The 23,464-nt window shown below is 28.5% G+C and overlaps 9 protein-coding genes across 9 annotated transcripts; 6 read left to right on the forward strand and 3 right to left on the reverse strand.

Moving 5' to 3' along the window:
- Positions 1 to 508: 508 nt before the first annotated feature.
- FG386_000189 (uncharacterized protein) lies at positions 509 to 2,500 on the forward strand (the record flags this gene model as incomplete). Its single annotated transcript, XM_067339500.1, has 1 exon — positions 509 to 2,500. The coding sequence occupies one exon, from the start codon at positions 509 to 511 to the stop codon at positions 2,498 to 2,500; it is 1,992 nt and encodes a 663-aa protein (XP_067198298.1).
- Positions 2,501 to 3,255: 755 nt separating this feature from the next.
- FG386_000191 (uncharacterized protein) lies at positions 3,256 to 7,293 on the forward strand (the record flags this gene model as incomplete). Its single annotated transcript, XM_067339502.1, has 1 exon — positions 3,256 to 7,293. One exon carries the CDS (start codon positions 3,256 to 3,258, stop codon positions 7,291 to 7,293), a length of 4,038 nt encoding a protein of 1,345 aa, XP_067198300.1.
- A 321-nt stretch (positions 7,294 to 7,614) lies between these two features.
- FG386_000192 (uncharacterized protein) lies at positions 7,615 to 8,286 on the forward strand (the record flags this gene model as incomplete). The annotated part of the gene is made up of 1 exon (XM_067339503.1): positions 7,615 to 8,286. One exon carries the CDS (start codon positions 7,615 to 7,617, stop codon positions 8,284 to 8,286), a length of 672 nt encoding a protein of 223 aa, XP_067198301.1.
- A 34-nt stretch (positions 8,287 to 8,320) lies between these two features.
- On the reverse strand, positions 8,321 to 9,889 carry FG386_000193 (uncharacterized protein; the record flags this gene model as incomplete). Its single annotated transcript, XM_067339504.1, has 1 exon — positions 8,321 to 9,889. The coding sequence occupies one exon, from the start codon at positions 9,887 to 9,889 to the stop codon at positions 8,321 to 8,323; it is 1,569 nt and encodes a 522-aa protein (XP_067198302.1).
- Positions 9,890 to 10,737: 848 nt separating this feature from the next.
- Positions 10,738 to 14,292, forward strand: FG386_000194 (uncharacterized protein; the record flags this gene model as incomplete). The annotated part of the gene is made up of 1 exon (XM_067339505.1): positions 10,738 to 14,292. One exon carries the CDS (start codon positions 10,738 to 10,740, stop codon positions 14,290 to 14,292), a length of 3,555 nt encoding a protein of 1,184 aa, XP_067198303.1.
- A 1,250-nt stretch (positions 14,293 to 15,542) lies between these two features.
- On the forward strand, positions 15,543 to 17,468 carry FG386_000195 (uncharacterized protein; the record flags this gene model as incomplete). Its single annotated transcript, XM_067339506.1, has 1 exon — positions 15,543 to 17,468. One exon carries the CDS (start codon positions 15,543 to 15,545, stop codon positions 17,466 to 17,468), a length of 1,926 nt encoding a protein of 641 aa, XP_067198304.1.
- A 464-nt stretch (positions 17,469 to 17,932) lies between these two features.
- FG386_000196 (uncharacterized protein) lies at positions 17,933 to 19,297 on the forward strand (the record flags this gene model as incomplete). Its single annotated transcript, XM_067339507.1, has 1 exon — positions 17,933 to 19,297. One exon carries the CDS (start codon positions 17,933 to 17,935, stop codon positions 19,295 to 19,297), a length of 1,365 nt encoding a protein of 454 aa, XP_067198305.1.
- Positions 19,298 to 19,491: 194 nt separating this feature from the next.
- FG386_000197 (uncharacterized protein) lies at positions 19,492 to 21,906 on the reverse strand (the record flags this gene model as incomplete). The annotated part of the gene is made up of 1 exon (XM_067339508.1): positions 19,492 to 21,906. The coding sequence occupies one exon, from the start codon at positions 21,904 to 21,906 to the stop codon at positions 19,492 to 19,494; it is 2,415 nt and encodes an 804-aa protein (XP_067198306.1).
- Positions 21,907 to 22,324: 418 nt separating this feature from the next.
- On the reverse strand, positions 22,325 to 23,227 carry FG386_000198 (CS domain-containing protein; the record flags this gene model as incomplete). The annotated part of the gene is made up of 6 exons (XM_067339509.1): positions 22,325 to 22,411; positions 22,497 to 22,541; positions 22,627 to 22,727; positions 22,818 to 22,866; positions 22,925 to 23,103; positions 23,188 to 23,227. The coding sequence occupies 6 exons, from the start codon at positions 23,225 to 23,227 to the stop codon at positions 22,325 to 22,327; spliced, it is 501 nt and encodes a 166-aa protein (XP_067198307.1).
- Between the last annotated feature and the right edge of the window lie 237 nt (positions 23,228 to 23,464).

A 23,464-nucleotide genomic window follows, 5' to 3' on the forward strand; every position in this document is an offset into this window, starting at 1 on the left:
CACTAATAACTGTAATGCATATTTTTTGAAACACCTATATTTTAAAGCTTTTTTCTTATTTTCGCCTGTGAAAACAATTGAAATAATTAGCTTTTAAAACGTTATTGAGGTAAAACCGTCAATAATACTTCTAAATTGAGCGAACTTCTGTTTACAGCTAATACAAATCCAAATTACGAACAAACTTTGAATATACATCCATTTCTTATGGTTGTATTTTTTCATTTTGTATTCATATATCGCCAGCACCTTACTGAAGTCGTCTCCTGAAATGCTTTTGTTTGATTCTTTTTATATTTAAGATTTTTTATTTTTCCCAAAAGAATCTATTGCACTTTTTTTCTAAAAACCTATACCGGTACCACACTTGCATGTGGATTACAGTTTTTTTTATTGATTTTAAAAATAGCTTTGCCGGTAAATATTGATTTATAATAAAAGAAAAAAATTAAATAATTACAATAAATACTAATAATGACAATATCAAGAATTATCATATTAGTTTAAAATGGAAGGTAAAGATGATGAGAGTAAAAGATTGGGTGAACAAAAAAAAATTAAAGAAAACGAATTAAAAATTGATGATATAATAGAAAAAGTAGAAAGCATAACAATTTCAGATAGGCCAATTAAGAAGAGTGAATTAGGCAACAAAGGAATTGTGAACTCTTTTAAAGAGGAATTGAGGAGAACAAAACTAATAACAGATAATTTCCAGACAAATGTCGAAAAAAAACCAGAATTAGGAATAACTGCGCCTGATGATTCTGATTCTCATGTCGTTTATTCCTTGAATGATGACACTTTTTTTTCAGTTGTTCCTATTTTAAGTTTTGATAATAGAAATTGTAATGAAAAAAACGAGGATGAGGTAGAGCCACCACAAAAACCATATTATGGTTGGCACTGGAACACTGAAAAAATGGAATATTATTTACCTAGTAGTTCTGGAAGAATAAGAAGGAAGATGTATATATCACCAAAAGTATTCTGTAGATTGAAGGATCATCAATATCAATATGATGGAATTAGATGGATGTGGGATAGATTTAGAAACAGTGAAGGTGGCATTTTGGCAGACGAGATGGGATTGGGAAAAACAGTTCAAGTTTGTGTGTTTTTAGGTGGACTATTTAGATCCGAGATAGTGAATTTTATTTTTGTCATTCTACCTTCAAGTTTGATTACTCAATGGGAATCTGAATTGGATACATGGTGCCCAAAAATACCAAAGTATGTATACCATGGCCCAAATATTACAAGAAAAAACTCACTTGATGAATTATATAAAAGCAGAGTTGGTGGAATATTGATAACTACCTTTGAAACACTTAGAAATGATATCGAAATACTTAATTCGATTAATATACAAAAAATTAAATGCAATTACATCAGAAATGAAGAAGGGATTAGAGTTTCAAGAGGCGAATATATAGATGATTTAATGAAAAGAAAAGATACTAAATTCAGGATACCGTGGGATATCATAGTCATTGATGAAGCGCATAAGTTAAAGAATAATAAAACTAAATTATTCAAAGATGTTCAGGGTTTAAAAAGTTATTCTAATATATTATGTACAGGAACCCCTTTTCAGAATCGTTTGACTGAACTTTGGTCACTTATTCAATGCGTGAAACCTAATCTACTTGGAAGAGATGTTAAGTCATTTAAAAAAAACTATGGTGTACTTATCGAAAAGATAAACAATAAGGGTATAATGGTAAGTGAGAGAAGGTCGTGTGAAATGGCGATAAATCACTTGAAAAACGTTATAAAGCCATATATATTGAGAAGAACAAAAAAAATAGTGACAGATGTTTGTTTAGGTATTTCTGATAATAATAAAAATGCAGGTAAAAATATTTCAAAAATAAGTAAATTTGATATTGTTTTGTGGCACAATATGTCTTTAGAACAATTAAATGCCTACGAAGACGTTTTAAATAGTCAGTTGGTAAATAACATATTAAAAAATGATTTAATATTAAAGAAAAATAACGGAGCGGTTCTACACGCAATAAATTTACTATTAAAAATTTGTAAGCATCCATTACTTGTTTTAAAAAGTGAACTGCAAACATGGAGGTATTTATTAGAGAGGGATAACAAGAACAAACCAGAAATTAAAGAACAAGATTTTATTAATTTTCTAGATACCAACTTTGAATGCGTTAATGAAAAGAGCAACAATAATATAATAAATTATGAAAAAAAAAATGAGTATATTTGTTCATCAGTTTTAAGTATTCCGCAAATAAGTGTAGAATTAATAAGAAAACAAAGCGTTAAACTTCAAATACTATTCTTATTGATTCCTAAAATTGTTTGTACAGATAACAAATTACTTGTATTTACAGAAAGTTTGCTAATGATGGACTTAATTGAATTAACTATATTAATTCCTAACAATATTGGTTGGGAAAGACTTGAGGGTAAACAAAATTTAGAGCAGAGGGATAAATCTATTCAAAACTTCAATACAAAAAAGGTAAGCTAGTATTTATAATAAATTTACCTATTGTACATTTGTGTTCGAATTTTCAAATGCTAATTATTTACATTTAGAAAACAAAAGTTATGTTATTATCAAAAAACGTAGGCTCTACTGGACTCAACTTAACTGAAGCTAACAGAATAATAATAGTTGAACCTCATTGGAATCCAACACAAGATGAGCAAGCAATAGGAAGGGCATATAGAATTGGTCAAAAAACAGATGTAGTTGTTTACAGGTATGTTTTTTTATACATCACATATTCTTTAAATAGATTAATCCAATAAATGAAACAAATTTGCTTTATAGATTAATTACTTCAGGGACAATTGAGGATTTCAAGTTCAGATTACAGCTCCACAAAATGGGGCTCGCAAGAACATTTTTAACTGGGGACAAACAAGAGATAATGTTTACTAAAGATGAATTGAATTATTTATTCTCTTATTCCAAAGTGAATAATGAGGATGTTCAGGAGGCAATATTTAGATTCAACATTAATGACTTGCATTTTAAAAATTTAAAAAGAGATATATCAGAAGAAATAATAGAACAACTGGAACCTTTTGTGATTGCATATCTAGATTTTGAAAATATAAAAAGAAAAAACTGAATAATATGCCTTAAAGTTAATGTTTCACCTAGAAATTTTACAACTAAACTAAATAACAAGGCAGACAATAATAAAGGTGAGAAACGGTGTTGGCGCTCTTTGCTTAGGTTAGTTTTGTCTTGACATTTATGACATAAAAATAAAAATGGATAACCCAAATTTTTTACAATATTTTTGGGACTTGGGTAGTTATGACGAAAAAATATCCGTCTTATCTATAGAAGGAATTGTCAACTGTTTAGATTCTTCTGTTAAAACTCCAAGTAAAAGTACTAAGGAAAAAGATAAGCCAAAATTAATAATAAGTTTACCTGAACTCATTAATGGAAGAGATGACTTGGAATATACACTTAGCCGTCTGATAAAAGGATTAGAGTCGCAGAGGGAGTGTGTAAGACGTGGTTACAGTAGTTGCTTGTCTATAATATTAAATAGGTATTCAATTCCTATATCAAGTGTATTAGAAGGACTGGAGAAGCATTATTTTGAAGGCATAAAAAGAGATATAAAGAGAAGACCAGGTTCAGTAGGTGACACTAGAGATAGAATAATAGGCCTTCTTCTTGGATATCTTTCGGTCATAAAGAGTGGATTTTTTAAGTCAAATTCCTCAAGACCATATATAGAACAAACAATAGAAAATCTATGGACAGTTTATAATGTGAAATTGTATTTACAAGATATTATTTGCGAAATAATATACTTATTAGTTGTGGACTGTTGCGAATACGATCCAGGATTGCCAGTAAAGTGCATTTCTTCAAATTTAAGCAAATTGTTTGATTCAAGAGTATTGGAAACTAATACAAATGAGCAAAAAAGAAACCAGTTAGCAAGTCAAATACCACTATTGAATTTGTTTTTAAAACTAAGACTTTTTTTGGAAAACAACGCAGATATATCCATAAGTGGCGAATATAATTCTAATTATAAATCCATAAATAATTCACTTACTGTAAAAATAAACAATAATAAATGGGACTGTTGGAATAAAGTTTTTCTGTCTCCAGGATACGTTTTTTTAAAACAAAGATGGGAAATATTACTTGCAAATATTCAGTATTTTAATATGTTTAGTCCGAGAATTCCTAATTTATTCAACACTTTAGTAGATTATTTATTGAACTCTCCTTGTTTAAATGAAAAATTAAGTTATGTATTATTTATAGACATATTAAATACTATACAGGAAAAATATTTTTCAGATAAATATTCACACCAAAAGTGTTATATTGGTGGGAGGATGATATTACAATTGCTAACTCAATTAAAATGTACATTATATTCCGGTTCTAAAACAAATATAAAAGAAAAAACATTTATAAAATTAATTAAAGAAGCAATTTCAATGGATTCAAAATGTTTTTATTTCGTAACGAGAACATCTTTAATTGACAGAAATCCGCTATCCTCTTTCTCAATTCTATTTATACAAACATTTGTTGGAATTATAACAGGTAATATATTTAGTGAATTTAATCTCAATAAGGAAAATAGTGAAATAAAAGATTATTCGAGTATTATTTTTGGATTTGATGATTACGTTCATTTTGAGGATAATGACAAGAATAAAACAGGTAATTCTAAGCCTAAGTCACTTGTACCTTTTTTATTAAGTGAAACAATAACTAAATTTTTTTGGGAAAGGGATTTAAACAGCAACCAAGAGAATCAGTTAATATTAAGACTTAATGGTGTAATTAGCAACTTAAATAAACCATTGAGTATTTCAAATGAAGAAAGAGTTAAATTGTTTTGGGATTTCTTAAGACCAATTATTTTAAAGACTGGAGCTAAGATAAAAACCGTTTTAAGAATCCTTTTTGAATTAATACCTAGTAATGAAAATTTAGATTCTTTGGTACTTGCAGAAGGGTTTAAAATAATTGATGAGATTGAAAAAGTTATGTTAAAAGAGGAAGATGTTAACATTAATAACTGTAATGAAAATAAATGTGATAAATATAACTCTGATAATGAAAGCGAAGACGAAATAAGCTCTAAAAAAATAAATAATTGTTGGAGAAAAATACATTGGTTACAAAATATATTGTTGGAATATCTTGTTATATCATTAAATAGCAGAAATAATTCAATAATGTTAATTAATTTTAAAAACATAACGAAAATAGTAGATTCAATAGTTAAATTTGGTTCTTATGAAAAAGAATGGGTTGAGGATTACCGTCAATTGATATATCCAAGATTGGAAAAAATAATTGGAAAAATTACAAATGATATAGTTTTTAATTTAGATAATAATTTCGAAGATAATATTGTAAACAATAACTCGTTAATTAAAAGTAAAATCGGCGAATACAATGATGAAATTATCAAGTTACTAAAAAAAACAACTAAAAGACAGCAATACATGAATGAGAATACACAGAAAAAGAATAATAATTTAAAACAAATATTATCAGAATTTCATGCTTATAAGTTAAAAAGTAACTCAGAATTGTCACTTGCCTTGATAATAAACTGTTTAGTATCGTTTTATATATTGGAAGATTGTAATTGCGATTTTGTATTGAATATTATAATTAATATTATAAAATCTTCTGGTGAGGAGTGTAGACTAAATTTGATCATAAATTCAATCTTAGAATTGGATGATATTAATAATGACAACAATATTGATGATGAAAACATGCCAAGTTGTGTTTCGGGACTTAATCTTTTATTCCAGTTATTAATAAGAAACTTGAATCCAAGTAAAAACATTGATATGAATCAATTTGTACAACTCACACGTAAAATATCACAACTTCCAGATCTTTGGAATGTAAACACACATTTTAATGAAGAAGAGGATGATAATTCGGATGAAGATTTTAAAATTGACTCGTTTAGCTCTTCTCAAGATATTACCGAGAGTGGTAATAATGGTGTTGACGAAAACTGTGATAAAGACAGCCAAAGTGACGATAGAAACAGTGTAGAAAAGGACGAGATACTTTACTATTCAGATAACTCTTTACTCACACATTTATTGGAAGAAGAGTCCCAAATGCCACCGAAATACCAAAAACAACAGGCACAGAAAGAACTTGAGAAACAACAATTGCAGAAAATAAACAGCGAAATGCAGAACAAGCTTAGAATGCTAGATACATTATCATTAATATCCGATATAATAAATTCAGGAAGTGAACAAAAAGGAAACATTAAAATCCCACTTATACGTTCATTAGTGCTTTTATTGGAGGCATACAGAATTGGTTGTAAACATTCACTGTATTATTCAATTAAATTCCCAACAACTGTTTTTTCTGACTACGTTAATAAATTATCGGTCACTATAAATAAAATTATGCATATCGATGTACTTAGGGACTCTAATTTAGATTCTGAAGAATATAACGATTTATCAGACATATACAAGCTTTTGATACATATAATAAGCAAACCAATTGTTGAACCTCAAAAAATAAGTCGTTGGAGCAGAAAATTGAACATCAAACAATTAAAATTAAGAATGGAAAAGTATTCCAAACAAATGGAGACATTATCTATAAATTTAACAATTATTATTGTATCTTTTGGAATTAAAGATAAAAACAATTTGATAGGAAGAATATTATCTAATGAATTGATAAAAAAATGGGTAGGCGAAAAAAGGATGGGTATAATTACACTGTCTTATTTAACAAAGTTAATACATAGAATTAAGAATATTGAAACTAATAGTTCACATTTGTTTTTAATGAATAACATTATTCTTGAATTTGAGGACACTATTAAATATTCAAAGAGTTCTTACCAGCTTAGAGAATATACGAATTTTATAAATCAAACATTGATGATTTGCTACAACTCAAAAATAGATTCCAATAATGAGCATACTAAACACATAGATAATATTGGTAATGTTATAATAAAAATGATAGATTTTTGCACGAAAAACGACAACAAAGATAACACAAAAGAATTTGGTAGACTTAAATTCAACACAGATATCCAAAGTTTAGAATTACTTAATTCTTTAATTTTACTATCGAAAACTGTAATTGCAACAGGAGAAAGATACAATACAAAATACGATATTATTCAAAGAAAGATTCTCGAGTCGAATGAATTCCTAAACGACTTTAAACAGACATGCAATTCAGGAAAAATGAAAAGACAAATTAATAAGTTAAAAAATATTATAAACAACAATAAAAAAGCAAAACACTCTTAGATCCTTGTTTCAGCATTATGACTTATGTGTTTATATTCTTCATTCAATACAATATTATAGGTTTTCTAATACACCCTCATTTACTTCACTTTCTTTCTTCCAAGTTCAATGAGTGAATTAAATAGTATTTATTGCTATTTGATGTTAAATTTTGAGTATTCCTTTTATTTTCTTTCTATGGGTAATTTAATATCTACACATTTATATTTTAAAGCAGCCTTCAAGGTGTATTGGCGGTATCACGTCCTGATTTGTGTGTTTTGTAAGTAACTTTCAAATAATGATTTGTTAAATTAAATTATTGATTTGAAGTAAACATAAATGGAGGGAATAAGTCAGACAGAAAGCGAGTATTACTCTGATTCTATTGAATTTAGTGATATATCAGATAATATATGCGATAGCAATTTAGAGTTTTTAAATATAAGTAATAACGACTTAAAATCACAAGTAAACAATACAGCAAATGAATATGATGACATAGTTATTTCAAATAAAAGAGTGAAAATAGTAGATTCCTCTCAGGAGAGCTTTACACAGAATAGCAGTTTTATTAATCTGAATAGCGAAATAGAAAATATAAGCAGCAGGATAGAATCTATAAATAACAACATAAAGAACATGATAAATAATATGTCTCCATATATTTGTATTTTGGAACAGATTAGTCCTTTATCTTCAAGAGAAAACAAAAAAAGTATTATAAATATTGGAAAAGAGGGAATTAAAATAGGAAGGAGTTTGGACTCTAAACTTCCAAAAGACAGAGATAAAAACTGTTTTATGATGCTTTCAAGAGAACATGCTTATATATATATTAAGTTAAGTAATGGAAAACCTGAATCTTACATTGTTGACTGTAATTCTAAGAACGGAACATTTGTGAATAATGTAAAAATTAAAAACCATAAATTACAACTGAATGATATAATTTCACTCGGATGCGAAAATAATTCAGATAAAATATACAAATACAAAGTGACTAAGATCTGAAGATATTATATTACCTGCAAATACAATAAAGAACTCAATATCTGACCTTTGAGTTATTATAATTACTCTTTTTTCTTACTTCTGCATGGTTTAATTCCTTAACATGAATAAATAACTTGTTTCTTGATTCAAATTTTTCACTACAAACTAAACATTTCCATAAAAATTTAGGGTCGATGCTTGCCTCGAGTTCATTAAAAGTTTCTTTTTTCTCAGTTTCTTTAGATGACTTCTTCTTTTTCTTCTTATTTTTTTTACTTTCATTATTTGTTTTTTCGATTTCACCAATGTCAGACTCGACAACTTTTAATCTTCTGTTTTTCTGATTCTTACCTCCTAAATTGTCCATCATCTCTGTAATCTTTTTTACATCCAAGTCTTCGAGTGAATCTTCGCTTTGTGAACCTGAAAATATTTGTGTTTCCTGTGACTCTTTCTCACAATTTGAATAAAAATCATATTTTTTGTCCTTACACTCGTAATTTTGTATTTCATCATTTTCTGAATCTTTGTCACTGTCAGTTTTTACATCAATATTAACATCAGATTTTTTGTTTTTCCCCTCAAAATTACCATCCACATTACTAAATATATTCTTTTTTCCCATCTCTTTAGTTCTTGAAATATGCTTCTTGCTTTTCAAATGGGAATTTAATTGCTGTTCACTCTTAAAAAACTTACTACATAATTTACAATTATATATTATTTTTTCATCATCAGCATCACTAATATAGTTGCTATTAACGTCACTTTCGCCATACAACTCCCTTTTTTCAGCCTCTAGTTCCTCAATTCTTCTTAATTCTTCAACTCTTGCCTCTTCTCTCGCTTTTCTTCTTGCCTCATCCTGAAGCTTTTTTTCCCTCTCTTTTTCGATATTAATTTTCGCTATTTTTTCCGATTTTATTTTCATATGCATCATAACCCTAGGGTCCCTTTTTTTTACATACTCAACCAATTTTCTTATTGTTTCATTATATTCCTTCCTTCCTTTTTTCCTTTCTTTAGAATTCTCACTTTCCATCGCTCTTCTTATTTGACGATTTTGTGCTTGATTCAAATTCCATATATCCTTCCAAGAAAAACTTCTCATTGAACTGAAGTTGCTCCAAAATCTGTAAAATTCCATTACTTTATCTAAGTCTGTTTTACTATTCCCAAACCTACATGTCTCGTTCCAAAACTTATATTCATTCGAGTTTTTAGATAAATACCTCATTTCCTCTTCCACTATATCACCGAATAACTTATTGTATACTGTGTAAAAACCTGAATTTTCATCATTGAAATCTAAAAAAACATCTCTTGAAAAATACTTCCATATATTTATCTCTAACGGATCGTACTCCTGGTTGTTTTCTTCGCTGTAATTACTTTCAGATAAAATTTGTTTTCTGTGAGAATCGTACCACGCCCTCTCATTCGGGTCACTAAGTACTTCATAAGCGGCAGCTATTTGCTGAAACCTTTCTGTTGCATCCTCGATATTGTTTCTGTTCTTATCCGGATGCCATTTCAAAGATAACTGTTTGTATGCCTGTCGTATTTCTTCAAAAGTCGCTTTGCTATCAACCTCCAGCACAGAGTAGTAACATTGCTTCATTTCCTAAATTATTTTCTTTTCTATCTGTTACACACTATTACTACTTTCAGACTGTTGCCTTTTTATCCTGTTAAACTCCTTTTAGATGTGACAGAAATAATTGCCGCCGAAACCTCTTTAATTTGTATTTACTAACCGATCATTTGTTCCAGAACAATGCTGTTTCTTCCTGCAGATTTTGCTAAAGTTTTAAATTTGTTCTGGTAAGACACACTTTAAATGCTCTTCAACCTATTCTTCCATTCAATTTTAAATTGTTATTTGTAATAGTCATTCATGGCTGTATAGTGTTATCTGGAAGAGATCAACTTGTTATTGAGACCAACTAAAATTTCAAACTGTAATTACACAAATTGAAAAAGCTCAAAAAACTCCATTGTTGTTTTAAGAAGCTTATCAAATTTTGTTTTATTTATTATTAATAACCATTATTATATTTTCATGCATCCACATGAAATGCAAAAAAAAAAAAGAAAAATAATTTTCATATACCGGCAAAGTATAAAGTGATTATTAGACCCTCACTCCCGGTATTAAATGACAATAAATTACGTATAAGAACAAGAACAATTAAGATGACTTTTTTCAAAGCAGTATTTAAAATTAATGCTTTAAGTTTATGATTTAAAAATAGGAAAACAAATAATAATTTTTATTTAAGCAAAGTGGAAGATACACAAATTAGGCTAGGATATTCACACTACAAACGTAAAAAAGCGAAAACAAATATTTGAAATAGACAGACAGGATTGATAATATAGCTATTAAATAAAAATTATTTATCACTTTTCAAATATAAATGGAAGTTTTGAAAGCAATAACTAGGTTAGCATTGTAATTGTTAGAAGATGGTAGACGAAAATGAATTATCAAAAAGATTTGGATACAAGAACAACAGTAACTTGGTAATTCAAACAAGTCAAAGAAACAGAGAAAATGTTCCTACAGGAGAGGCAGAAAGTTTGGTCGGGAGGATTAAATACAAAATGGGAGATTTAGCTGGAAAAAGAGTTAAAGTGAAAAAGCCAGATAAAAATTTAAGAAATAAAAAGGTTTTAAATAAAGTAGTTAATGGAAATGAAACTTATAACATTTTAGATATAGATATTGTAAGTTCAAATAAATACAGACCAAAAACATTGGAAACAAAACTTGCATATGATGAATTGTTGGGAGTGTTGACAGATATTTTGGGGTCTCAGCCCGGAAATATAATGGACGATATAGTATTTGAATTGTTATCAATATTAAAAAATACTGAAATTAACGAGGAGGGTAAAAGAGAAAGGTGCAGAAACATATTGTCAGATATTAAAAATGATGATTATCTTGAAATAGTTGACAAAAGCAGGAGAATAACAGATTTTACTCCTAACATAGATAATGACTTTGAAGAAAGCGAAGTAAAAAATTCTTCAGAAGTTGCGGTTATATTTGATGAAAGTGAATCAGAGGAGAATAAGAGTGATGATTATGAATGTGAACTAGATGATGGATCAGAAGTTATTGATACTGAAAGTGAGAACGAGGACTACCTTTATGAAGAAAATAATAACAATGATTTAGGCGTAGATAATGAATCAGAGGAGTTTATACATATAATAAACGAAAAAGAAGATAAAAATGGCATGATTGAAGATTTAGACACAATTTCTATAAACGAATTAGATGCATATTGGTTGCAGAGAGAGTTGTTCTCTTTATGTAATGATGCAGAGAGGTCATTAGAACTTGAACAAAAAATAATATCCATATTGGAAACAGAGGATGACCAAGAATGCGAAAATTCTTTGGTCGTGCTATTTAATTATGAGAATTTTCCTTGGATAAAAAAGTTGTTAAAGAATAGGTGGAACATCTACTTCTGCACTATACTTGGTCAAGCATCTTCCGACAATGAAAAGGAGAAGATATTGGAAAGAATGAAAAATCATCCTCAAGGATCAGCAGTTCTTGATTTACTGAGCAAACCATCTATTTTAAAAGATAAGAGTTCAGGTTTTTTAAAATCTATAGAAAAATTTATGGAAAGGAATATGGATGACACTAATGATAACAAAACCAGAAATAGGTCAGCCAACTTATATGAAAGTGGACGTATGTACTCAAGAAGAACAAAAGGCAAGCTATTGGACCTGGAGCTTATATATCAGGAACAGAGTCTGAATACTAACTTGAATACAAAGGTAGTACTTCCAGAAGGAACTGAAAGAGTTGAAGATGTAGACTATGATTCAATAGTTATACATCCAACATCAAAAAAACGCGAGGGAAAAATAAATAACATTTCTATAAATGAACTACCTGAGTGGTGTAGGGAGTGTTTTAGTTGTGTTTCAGTAACTTATTTAAATGAAATTCAAAGTAAGGTTTATGATATCGCATTTAAGGAGTACGATGAGAATATGCTTATTTGTGCTCCTACGGGTTCAGGGAAAACTAATATTGCTGTATTATGTATATTAAATATTATTTCACAGTATATCACCAAACAAAAAAATAAAAAGCCAGTTTTGGATGTTTCTAAATTTAAAATAGTTTACATTTCACCTATGAAAGCACTTGTTGCCGAACAAATCGAGTCACTTAGAATGAGATTTAAACCTTTGGGAATAACCGTAAATGAGATGACAGGCGATACGAGAGTAAGTCGTTCACTTATGGATTTAACACAAATATTTGTAACAACACCTGAGAAATTTGATGTGATTACAAGAAAATCTACTGATGGACTTTCTGATAGAGTTAAATTGATTATCTTTGACGAGATTCATATGTTACATGACACAAGAGGAGCGGTTTTGGAAGGAATAGTGGCGAGGTTTAAAAGAAACTATGTTAGAATGGTTGGTTTATCTGCTACTCTTCCTAACTATATGGATATAGCAGAATTTTTGGGTGTTAATCCCTTGAAAGGAGTGTTTTATTTTGGTTCTGAATATAGACCTGTTCCATTATTGCAAACATTTATCGGGATTAAAGCCAAAAAAGGCTTTAAAAAGCTTCAACTTATGAATGATTTGGTATTAGAAAGAGTGTTAACTGATATAACTAAGCATCAAGTTTTAGTTTTTGTTCATTCTAGGAAGGATACCTTGCAAACAGCCAAGTATATAAGAGATAAATCTACTGATAGGGGCAAAATCGGATCATTTTTTCACAATAATAATATATCTAGGGAAATAATATTGGATGAGATTTCTAAAATTAAATCTAATAATTTAAAGGAGATTCTTCCATCTGGTATTGGAATACATCATGCAGGTTTAGTTAGATCTGACAGGAAAATAATTGAGGATTTATTTTCAGATGGTCATATTAAGGTTTTGGTTTCAACCGCTACATTAGCTTGGGGTGTTAATTTACCAGCCCATACTGTGATTATAAAAGGGACTCAAATATATCAACCGGAAAAAGGAGAATGGGTTGAGCTTTCTCCATTAGATATGTTACAGATGATTGGTAGAGGAGGAAGACCTCAATATGATAATAATGGTCATGGTATTGTAATAACGGATTTTGATAATCTTACATATTATTTATCTCTATTAAATCAACAACTTAATATTGAATCGCAGTTAATACCCAAACTACCAGATTTTATTAATGCGGAGATATCATTAGGTAACATAAAAAATAAAAATGATGTTATTGATTGGATAAAAGATACATTTCTTTATATAAGAATAAGAAGAAACCCAAAGCTGTACGGTCTTGAAATAGATAAAATTACTGATAATATTAAAAATAATTTAAATTCAAAAAGTGAATTAGATGATCATGATATGAATGAAGAGTTAAAAGATGATTTAATTAAAAAATCAATAGAAAATTATCTGATAAAATTAATTGAAGCATCAATAGATATACTTGAAAGGTGCGAAATGATACAATATGACAATAGGGATGGTATTATTGAATCATTATTATTGGGAAGAATATCTTCTCATTTTTATCTAACGCCAGAGACTATCCATGACATAAACAGACAACTATTACCTAATTTATCAGAAATACAGTTATTTAGGTTATTTTCAACATGTAAAGAGTTTAAGTATTTAATCGTTAGAAACGAAGAAAAAATTGAACTCGAGAAACTTGTGAATAAAGTTCCAATACCTATACAAGGGATAAGGACAGCCGTTAATAATATCAATGGTGTAGAAAATATGAATGATAATAGTATGATGGTAGATTTGGATGCATATACAAAAGCAAATGTACTTTTACAGTTATATTTAACTGGTTCTAGATGGGTCAATGCTAAGTTAACATTACTTTCTGATTTACATTATATTGTACAATCGGCCCCAAGGATATTCAGAGCTATTTTTAATTTATCACTTTCCAGGAGATGGTCAAAATTAGCAAAGATAACACTTAAAATAGCAACTGTAAGTTGAATTATGTTTGTTAATTTTATATTAAATAAAATTAAAATAATTTAATGTCAATATTTAAGTGATTATTAATAAATGTAATGATGATAAAACGTTTAATTCTTGTCACTACCATTGAATAACTAAATTTTCATTTTTTCACTATTGAGAAAGTGGATATTTAATTAGTGAAAATAATAAAACGTTTGTAAATCTGAAATTTTTAATAATCAAAGATTAGATGACAATACATGTTATATAAATATATTCAATTTTAATATGCGAAATATTAAAGTTGATGTACATGTATTTTATTTATTTAATTTTATTTGATATAAATATTAAAAAATCAAATTTATATTTAATAACTTTTTATACTTCAATTAATTATTTAGATGATAGAAAGAAGAACATGGGAGGCAATGTCTCCATTGAGACAATTTAAAGGGATATCGGAGGAGGTTGTGAAGAGATTAGAAAAAAAAGACATTAGTTGGAATAAGTATTATGATTTTACATCCGACCAATTAGGTGAAATATTAAAATCAGCTAAATTAGGTAAGTTTTTACTTAGTGAATAATTAAGCATTACATTATGTAATAGTTTACATTATTCCTTATTTTTATGGAGTTATGAAATTTTAAGTATATAACAATAACAATCGCGAATTAAATATTGTTACTACTCTACATAACTCTATAAAGAGAAGAAAAATAAGTCTCTTCATAATTAGATGATGATAAATATGATGATATTAAAAACGAAATTGACAAGCATATGTCTGAATTTAAATATCATATAATCTGAGCCATATACCATTTTTTGGCTTTATATTTCTGACGTGAAATTATTTTCCCATTGTTATTTGTTATTTTTTTTAACAAATTCATAGGTAATTTAAATTTACGTTGAAGATTTAATAAAGTCTTTTATAGTGGTTTATGTGTACGGATTTAAAATAAATTGATGTTAAAGTTTTAATATCTGATTTATCCACTTTATTTATGGATGAAATTTTATTTCTCACAATATTATAAGGAACATGTATACTATTACTTTATGAGATGTTTCTTATTATCTATTGATTTAATCAACAATTTTAGGACCTGTTTTATATAATTTAATAAGAAAATTACCAAGAGTCACAATAAAAGGGACTGTATTTCCATTGGACTCAAGAATATTGCAAGTTAATTTAGTGGTTAAACCGGATTTTATATGGGATAATAAAATACACGGTCAGTCATTGTCAGGGGATATAAAAACAGAGAGAATGAATACAGGCGAGACATTTTGGATATTAATTGAAGATTGCAACGGAAATTATTTGTATTATTCGGATATGATAGTTATAAGACCTTCATTTCAGGGAAGGGAGTGTGAAGATAATGATTCTGAAGTAAAAATGGAGGAAGAATATCATTTGAGTTATCAAATATTTTTGGATAAAAATAAAAACAATAATAATTCATACGATTATGATGATGACAATGATGATGATATAGTTCCTACATTGATATTTGTAAGAGCAATAGCAGATAGATGGCTTCACTCTGAAACATGTATATCTATTTCACTAGAAAGATTAATATTACCAAGTAAACATCAAGAATACACAGAATTACTTGATTTGAAACCAATAAGCATATTGAAAGGTTTTTCAGACAACAAATCAATACATAAATATTTAGAAAAGATGTTTTGTGTGGTAAACATAAATGAGAGTAATTTAAAGTTAAATTCAATACAAACACAATTATTTAATTTAATATATAATTCAGATAAGAGCTTTTATTTGTCATCCCCACCTGGGAATGGACAGTTTATTTGTACATGCATGGGAATATTGAGGGAGTTAAAAATCCACCAAAATTTACTGAATGGTAACTTTCAAGTTTTAATACTTGAATGTAATTCAAAAAAAATTAATTACATAGGATATAAATTGATAAATATATTTGGTAACTCTGCAGTAGGAATTTTAAGTGAAAATAACGATATTAATGATGAGATTGTAAGCAAAAAACCTATAGTAGTTTCTAATATATACAATTGGGATAGAATAAGCAAAAGACTCTCGAAAGTACGAGAAATAATAAAGTCACTTAAATTATTAGTTATAAATGGATTGGAATACATATTTAACAATAATAATATCAATGATGAATACAGTGGTTATGCAATAGAGTCTACTATATCAAGATTGAGATATATAATAACGCCATTAAATTTGAATATACGCGTATTTGGATATTCAAAGTGTATATCTAATGCGTGTGAAGTTTCTGAATGGTTAGGTATCAAAAGGGAAAATACATTTTCCTTTGATCAAAATATTTTTAATGATAATATTGAAAAGAGGGTTATCGGATTTGATTCATATTACCGTTCAACACGGTTGCAAATGATGCTTAAATACATTAAAGAACAAATTTTGAACTTGAAAGTGAAGCAAGGAAAAAAAGAAACATTATTAATATACGTTTTAGAATACGAATTTTGTCTATCTATTTCAAATGAATTATTATCTTTTATATCAGAAAATGCGTTTATTAATAGTAATATAGATAATAATGTTATTTCATCAGAAAAGAATAGTTTACTAGAAAAATGTTTAATAAGTGGTATAGGATATTTGTACAAAATTCAGCCCGAAATAGAGAAGGAATACGTGGTTTCGCAATATAATTCTGGAAAAATATGTATATTAATTGTTTGTGAAGACATGAAAAACTCCATCAATCTAAAATTTAATAGAGTTATTGTTATGGATACAAAAAAAATAGATCAGGACGACAATATGGGATCTTCTGTGATTAACTTTAGTGACAGAAGAACTGTTGAATATTCTCATTTGGATATTCATCAAATGATGAGCAGATGTTATTATAATGTAAATAACAAATTTGACTATAATTCAAGATCCTCATTTACTTTACTTTGTTCTACTAGTAAACATGAATTTTACGAATATATATTAGAACATACTTTACCATTGGAGTCAAGTATTGATGATGGTATTATTGATTGTATTAATACTGAAATTGCCTTAAGGACTATAAAGACAAAACAGGACACAATTGACTGGATTACATGGACCCTGTATTACAGGAGAATATCAAAGGTAAGTTTAAATGAGAAAATTGATGAAAAATCAGACAATACTATAAGTCGAATTAAGTGGTTTTTAAGAAAATAGAGGAATGTATTAAACTTTAAGATGTGTATATTTAAATGATTTAGTTGAATTTACAACAATAAAATAATTACTGCATTTAATTGACATATGTGTTAAACATTAATATTGAATGAAATAATAATACTCTTATGATGATAATTTAATGATGTTGATTTTTAACTTTTAATTATTACCATTGTTAAATGATTCTATGAATTATTATTATATTCGTACTGTCTGATAAAGAGTATAATTATTTCACTGTTAATGTTTATTTAATTAATTTTAAATTGTATTAAATTAAATGCATAAATAATCAAATAAAATATACGCATATAACTTTGGCATTCTTTTATTACATCTTTAAAAACTATTTAATAATCTATTTTTCATTCAACCATTTTTATAACTCAATTTTAACACTAATGAATTAACTGATATTAATTGAAAAATCTAAATATTTTTAGAATCCTAGTTACTATGGTATGAGTGGCAATACTAATCAACATATTTCTGAATTTTTATCCGAGTACCTGGAAAATTTGTTGGATTCACTCTCTAATGCTAAATTTATCCAAGTAATTGAAGATTGTGATGAGTTAAAGAGTTATAATTCAGATGAAGATGATAATAATAAAATTGATGTTGCAGGCGACGAAATATCTCCACAAAATTTATGTTTAATTTCAGCATTTTACAATATCAAAGTATCAAGTATTGAATTTATAAGTAGAAATATGACTGTAGACGATACATATGATTCGTTATTAAGATTAATATCACTTACACCACTTTTACAAGAAAGCTGCATTATCAGAAAGGGGGATATTAATATGATAGTCCAACTCAGTAAAGATATATGCTTAAATACTAACAATAAAGGTGATAAATTGGTATCGAGGAAGATATTAGTTTTGTTAAATTCATATTTGAAGCGTCATAAATTTTGTTTAGCAAGACCTATTATTAAAGCTGACATATGCAAATTAATTAATTCTGTAATGAGAATTATATATCCTATGGTGGATATATCTAGCTCATTTGGCTGGACGAAAACAACTTTGAAAATAATGGAGCTTTGCCAAATGTTTGTCCAAGCAGTAAAAAATCCATCATCTGATAAGTTAAAACAGTTACCAGGTATAAATACAAATGATCAAGTTAAAATATTTAACGAACTGGGAGTTTTTGATATTTACGATTTGATCAGCTTAGAAGATGAACGCAGGATGGATTTACTTTACAATAAATTAGGTCTTTTTGATGAAACTGTAAATAAAATAGCAAAAATATGCAACAAATTTCCAATAATTGAAGTGGAATACAACCTTATACAAGTAGACAATGACAACTGTGATGAAAGTGGATCAGGTCGTGAGGTGAGCAATATTAAAAGAAGGAAAACAGAAAACTCCGTTATTGAAAGCACTAGAATGTTTGAATTCAACGCTGAATCAGAAGTCATGATTATTGTCAATGTCAATAGAGATTTGGACCCAGATGAAGTAAGTAATGACCAAATAACATTATACGATCTTGAATACTATCCATTAGAAGAAAAAAAGGTTGAAAAATGGTGGGTAGTATTATTGGAGAGTAACAATGACGACAATAGTGGTTTCTCATTAAAAGAGAAGAAAAAGCCCCAGGAAAAAGTTAGTATACAAGATGAAGGTGACGAGAGAATCGTTGGGATTAAGATTACTACATTAAGCAGGGAAAAAAATGAGATAGCACTTAAGTTTAGTTCTAATACTGAATCAGATAAAGTTACAAATTATAAACTACTATTAATCTGCGACAGCTATATAGGATGTGATCAGGAGTTTCATTTTAGAATTAAAACATAATTTTTGTTGTAAAAGAATATATCAAAAATGGATACACAGAACTTCCTGTTTATTTAATTTAAATGGCGTTATCTAAGTCTACTCGGAGAAGGTATTTATTGGAAAGTTTTAAATTAATTTTTAACAAATGATAAGAATTTCAAAATTTGCAATAATTTCACTAAAATTACATTAAATGGATGAAATTAATGAATTTATTTTTTAATTCTTTTATTTACGTTTGTTTTTCTAATATGTTCGAGAATCACATTAATGCTCTTATCATCACAAGTATCATACTCCTTATTTTTGTCATCTAAATCGTAATTTCTGCTTTTGTTATTAACTTTCATTTCATTTTTGCCTATTGTATCAATTTCCCCCTCTATAATGTCTCTAAACATTTCTCTAGTTTTGTCTATCTTCTTGTTGATATCATACCAGTTTTTATCTTGTTTAACAAAGCTTTCTATCTTTAAACTTTTGAATATTTTAAAGTTTTTGCTCATAATTGTCTCCTTTCCACCACCTTGTTCCTCATTCAAAAGTTCTTCAACTATGATTTTACGGTAAAAATTGTCAGAGGCATAGAACATTGCAATTAATGCGTAATTGCAAACTCCTCCATTCAATGAAAGCTTCAAAAAGTCACCAATGTAGCTTTGTATCCATTTTCTCTTAATGGAAGTTGGAATTGTGCTTGTACTAGACAAGATATTTTCAACCATTCTTGTGCCATAATTTGTTTCTACTATTCCACCTTTCATTTCATTTTTAAAATTATTTATAAAGTATGTTATTCCAGATATAAGTGGATGTATTGTTTCTGCTGGAAATTTTGAGAGTGAACTTATCATCATACATCCCTGTGGAGATATTTTGTAGTCTGAAAAGTTGGACTCGTTATTATCAATGTTACCCTTGTTTGAGTCCTTGCTTCCTTTTATTGAATTCCCAAAAATGCTCCTTTTCACCAGAAATATTAAGCATGAAAAGGTATACTGATAGTCTTCACTTGTCTCTATCTCCAAAACCTTCCACAGCCTTTTGGTAAGGTATTTATATTCACATTGAAGTCTCCTACAGGTGTCTATAAGTGCAATAAGTATGTCTATAAATTCCTTTTTAGAAGTTAGCTTTGAAAATTCAATAGACTTTAGTATCAAAGTAAACTCCTCCCTCCTTAGTACATTAGACCTAAGTAAGTTTAGTACCACGAAGTGACCATAATCCGAGTCGAGAATTTTGTTAATCAGTAATTCATTGTTATGTTGATAATTTAAGTCTGAGGACTTTGGTGGTGAGGCTGAACATGTGTGAGAGCTAGTCCATATCGTAACTAGGTGATACGGGACAATCTCTAATAATGCCTCAAGTAGTCTACTTTTTAAACTGCAATTTATCCAACTATTTGTACAATTTATAAGCAGTCTAGATATTTTATCCGTGTCCATTTTAAGTCCATTAATAATCTTACCCACAATATCCTCTTCCTCCTCCTGACCATTTGTGATTATTAATGTTATTATTTTGCTTAAAACCATTGGATACTTGTTCCTTTTTTTTCCTACCTCGTTCAAGGCCTTGAGTAATGTTATTAATGAAGGTAAACCATATGTGTCGTTTATTAATCCATCCAAATCCAACAATAAAGCTTTATATATCTGATTTGAGATTGTGTTATTTGTATCAAGACCGTTATCTAAACAATCACCTTCCTTTGATTTATCCTCCTCTTCAAATGTGTACAATAGACTCAAAAAATCGGTTTTTTTGTAACATTCACTATTGAGTGAAACCTTGTTTTCATTTGAACGCAATTTACTTCCTTGGTTTCTTCTTCCTACACTGTCCATTATATGCTCCTCCATTCCCTCCATGCTCATCTCAACTCTTCCTACACAAATATTCATTATTGTTCTCCCTACATGCGTAGCTGAAGAGTCCGTAATTATTGAAACCCAACCAGGACCATCTGAAAGCCTTCTCACTGAATCAAATATTATCTTTCGTATATTTTCTCTCTCGTTTATGAGAGAATCCTTTACCTTATCAAACTTTAAACCCCCCAATCTCTTCCCTATATAATTCTGAAGCAGTAATCCACCTTCTAAGGCTGTTTCAGTTACGTGAGAACCGTACATACTAAATATATTCTTATCTACTTCTCTAAAAACGGTTTCAAGTATAAATACATCCTTGCTTAGACTGTTTACCAGTCTCTCTAAATACAGTTCATTCTCGTGTTCGTTTTCTGAACAAAGTATCTTGTCAAACAATCTCCTTACGCATAATATACCTATACACAAAATCAACTCAAATGTTTTACTGCATCTCTGATCTGTAAGCAACAATGTCTCTATTTCCTTTTTTTTCATGTCCTCAACCATTCTTTCTACTAAAGTCTCGCAATTTTCTTCATCATTTAATAACTCCCCCTCCAATATAGCATTCTTTATTCTCTTGTAATATCCGAGAATTTCTACATAACGATTCTCCGATTCGTCTGCCAATTTTTTTCCCGATGATTCTCCATTTTCAAACATGTAAGTATTTGTAACGTCTTCAGACTTGCTTAAACCATCATTTTCTGCCGAACTATCCCTCATTCTCTTCTTTTTACTACCCATTTTATTCCATTTGTCACCTAAATGTGAAAAAATACACCAAAGTATGCTCCTTATTTAGTATATTAAAAACAATTATTAAACTCTAATCTCCTAAAGGTAAGATCTTTAAAGGAAATAACAGATTCCTCACTTTCCCAGTTGTCAATATTTATCTTGTCCTCTTATACTATTCATTCAGTTTAATTATTAATCCTATTATGACTAAATGTCAAAAGGCGGGCTTTTGTTATTTAGTAGATATCTACTACCGGCACATGTAAATGATGGCAATAAGAAAATAGAAAGAGTTGAAGAAAATATAAATAATATGAGAGTGTAATTAAATAGGGTGGATAAAGTTTTTAGATATAGAAAGCTGGTTTGTCTTGACGATTGTGGTCGGACCGATGTATCCGAGCGAATGAATTAGAGAGTATTGTTAGTGGTTTTTGATTCCACCCATAAAGTTTCTTGGATCAGGCACATTTCCATTAAATTCAGCATTAGAGAAGTCAAATCCAGGATTCTGAAATAATTTAAAAGCAGAATGGGAGTTAAATTTGGTTAAAATATTAGGGCATTTCAGAAGAAAAAAAGTAGTTAGAACGTACCTCTTTTTGAAACCTTTCAAGCATCATTTGTTTCCTCATATTCTCCTGAGATTGTGTGGGTAAACAGTTGTTAAGTGTGTTTAATATTAGGATAACTGTGACAAAGGCTTAAATGTATCAAATAACTTACAATTTCAAGAGGGTTATAGTCATTTTGTTTATCTTTTTCAACGGAATTCCAAACAGATCCTTTACGCATTTTTGAAAGTTGCACAATAAGTTCATTATTTTCTGTAATTTATAGCGTATTTAAGATGTTATTTTCATTAATTAACATAAATGATACGTAAAAGAAGAGTAACAATAGAAATAATAACTTACCTATATACCAAAGCGATTCTGATGTTTCAATAGTGTCAAAAAGGGGCTCCTGATTTCACATTAATAAACCTCACTTATAAAATTTTCCTGATAATAAATTAACTTACATTAAACAGTTCTTTATTAAGAGAAATACAAAATATTGTAAGTTGTTTACTTTTTATTTTTATGTTAATATCACATTTTGAAAGTTTGTTATTTTCATTTTTATCACCGTATATCTCCTTATTTGAAAAGTACAATATTACCTCGTCTATTGTCTGCTCCCATCTATACTTGCAAACCCCTAATTTTTGAGTTTAGGCACAATATTGGAATGAATAGAAATATTAATTTTGATTTAGTTTCTGTTATATTAAGTAATACATACCTGAATCGTTACTTAAAACAGAAATCCTCGTAGCTTTCATTTCTTGTAAAAATTATAGTCACTTGCAAAGTTAACAAAATAGATTCACTAATAACATATATAAACACTAAAATTCCAGTAGAGTATGGGCTTTAGATACCTCTTTCATTCAACAAATACCAACAGAATCCTTCCTGAATGCTGCTAGTGTTCTTTCTTTGTCCTTAATCGCAAGGGAAAACCAAAGAGGGCTTCCTAATAAACTATAAATACATATACAGCCTTAAAATTCAAACGT

This window comes from Cryptosporidium ryanae (genome assembly GCF_009792415.1).
Source record: "Cryptosporidium ryanae isolate 45019 chromosome Unknown contig_11, whole genome shotgun sequence".
Taxonomy (NCBI): domain Eukaryota; phylum Apicomplexa; class Conoidasida; order Eucoccidiorida; family Cryptosporidiidae; genus Cryptosporidium; species Cryptosporidium ryanae.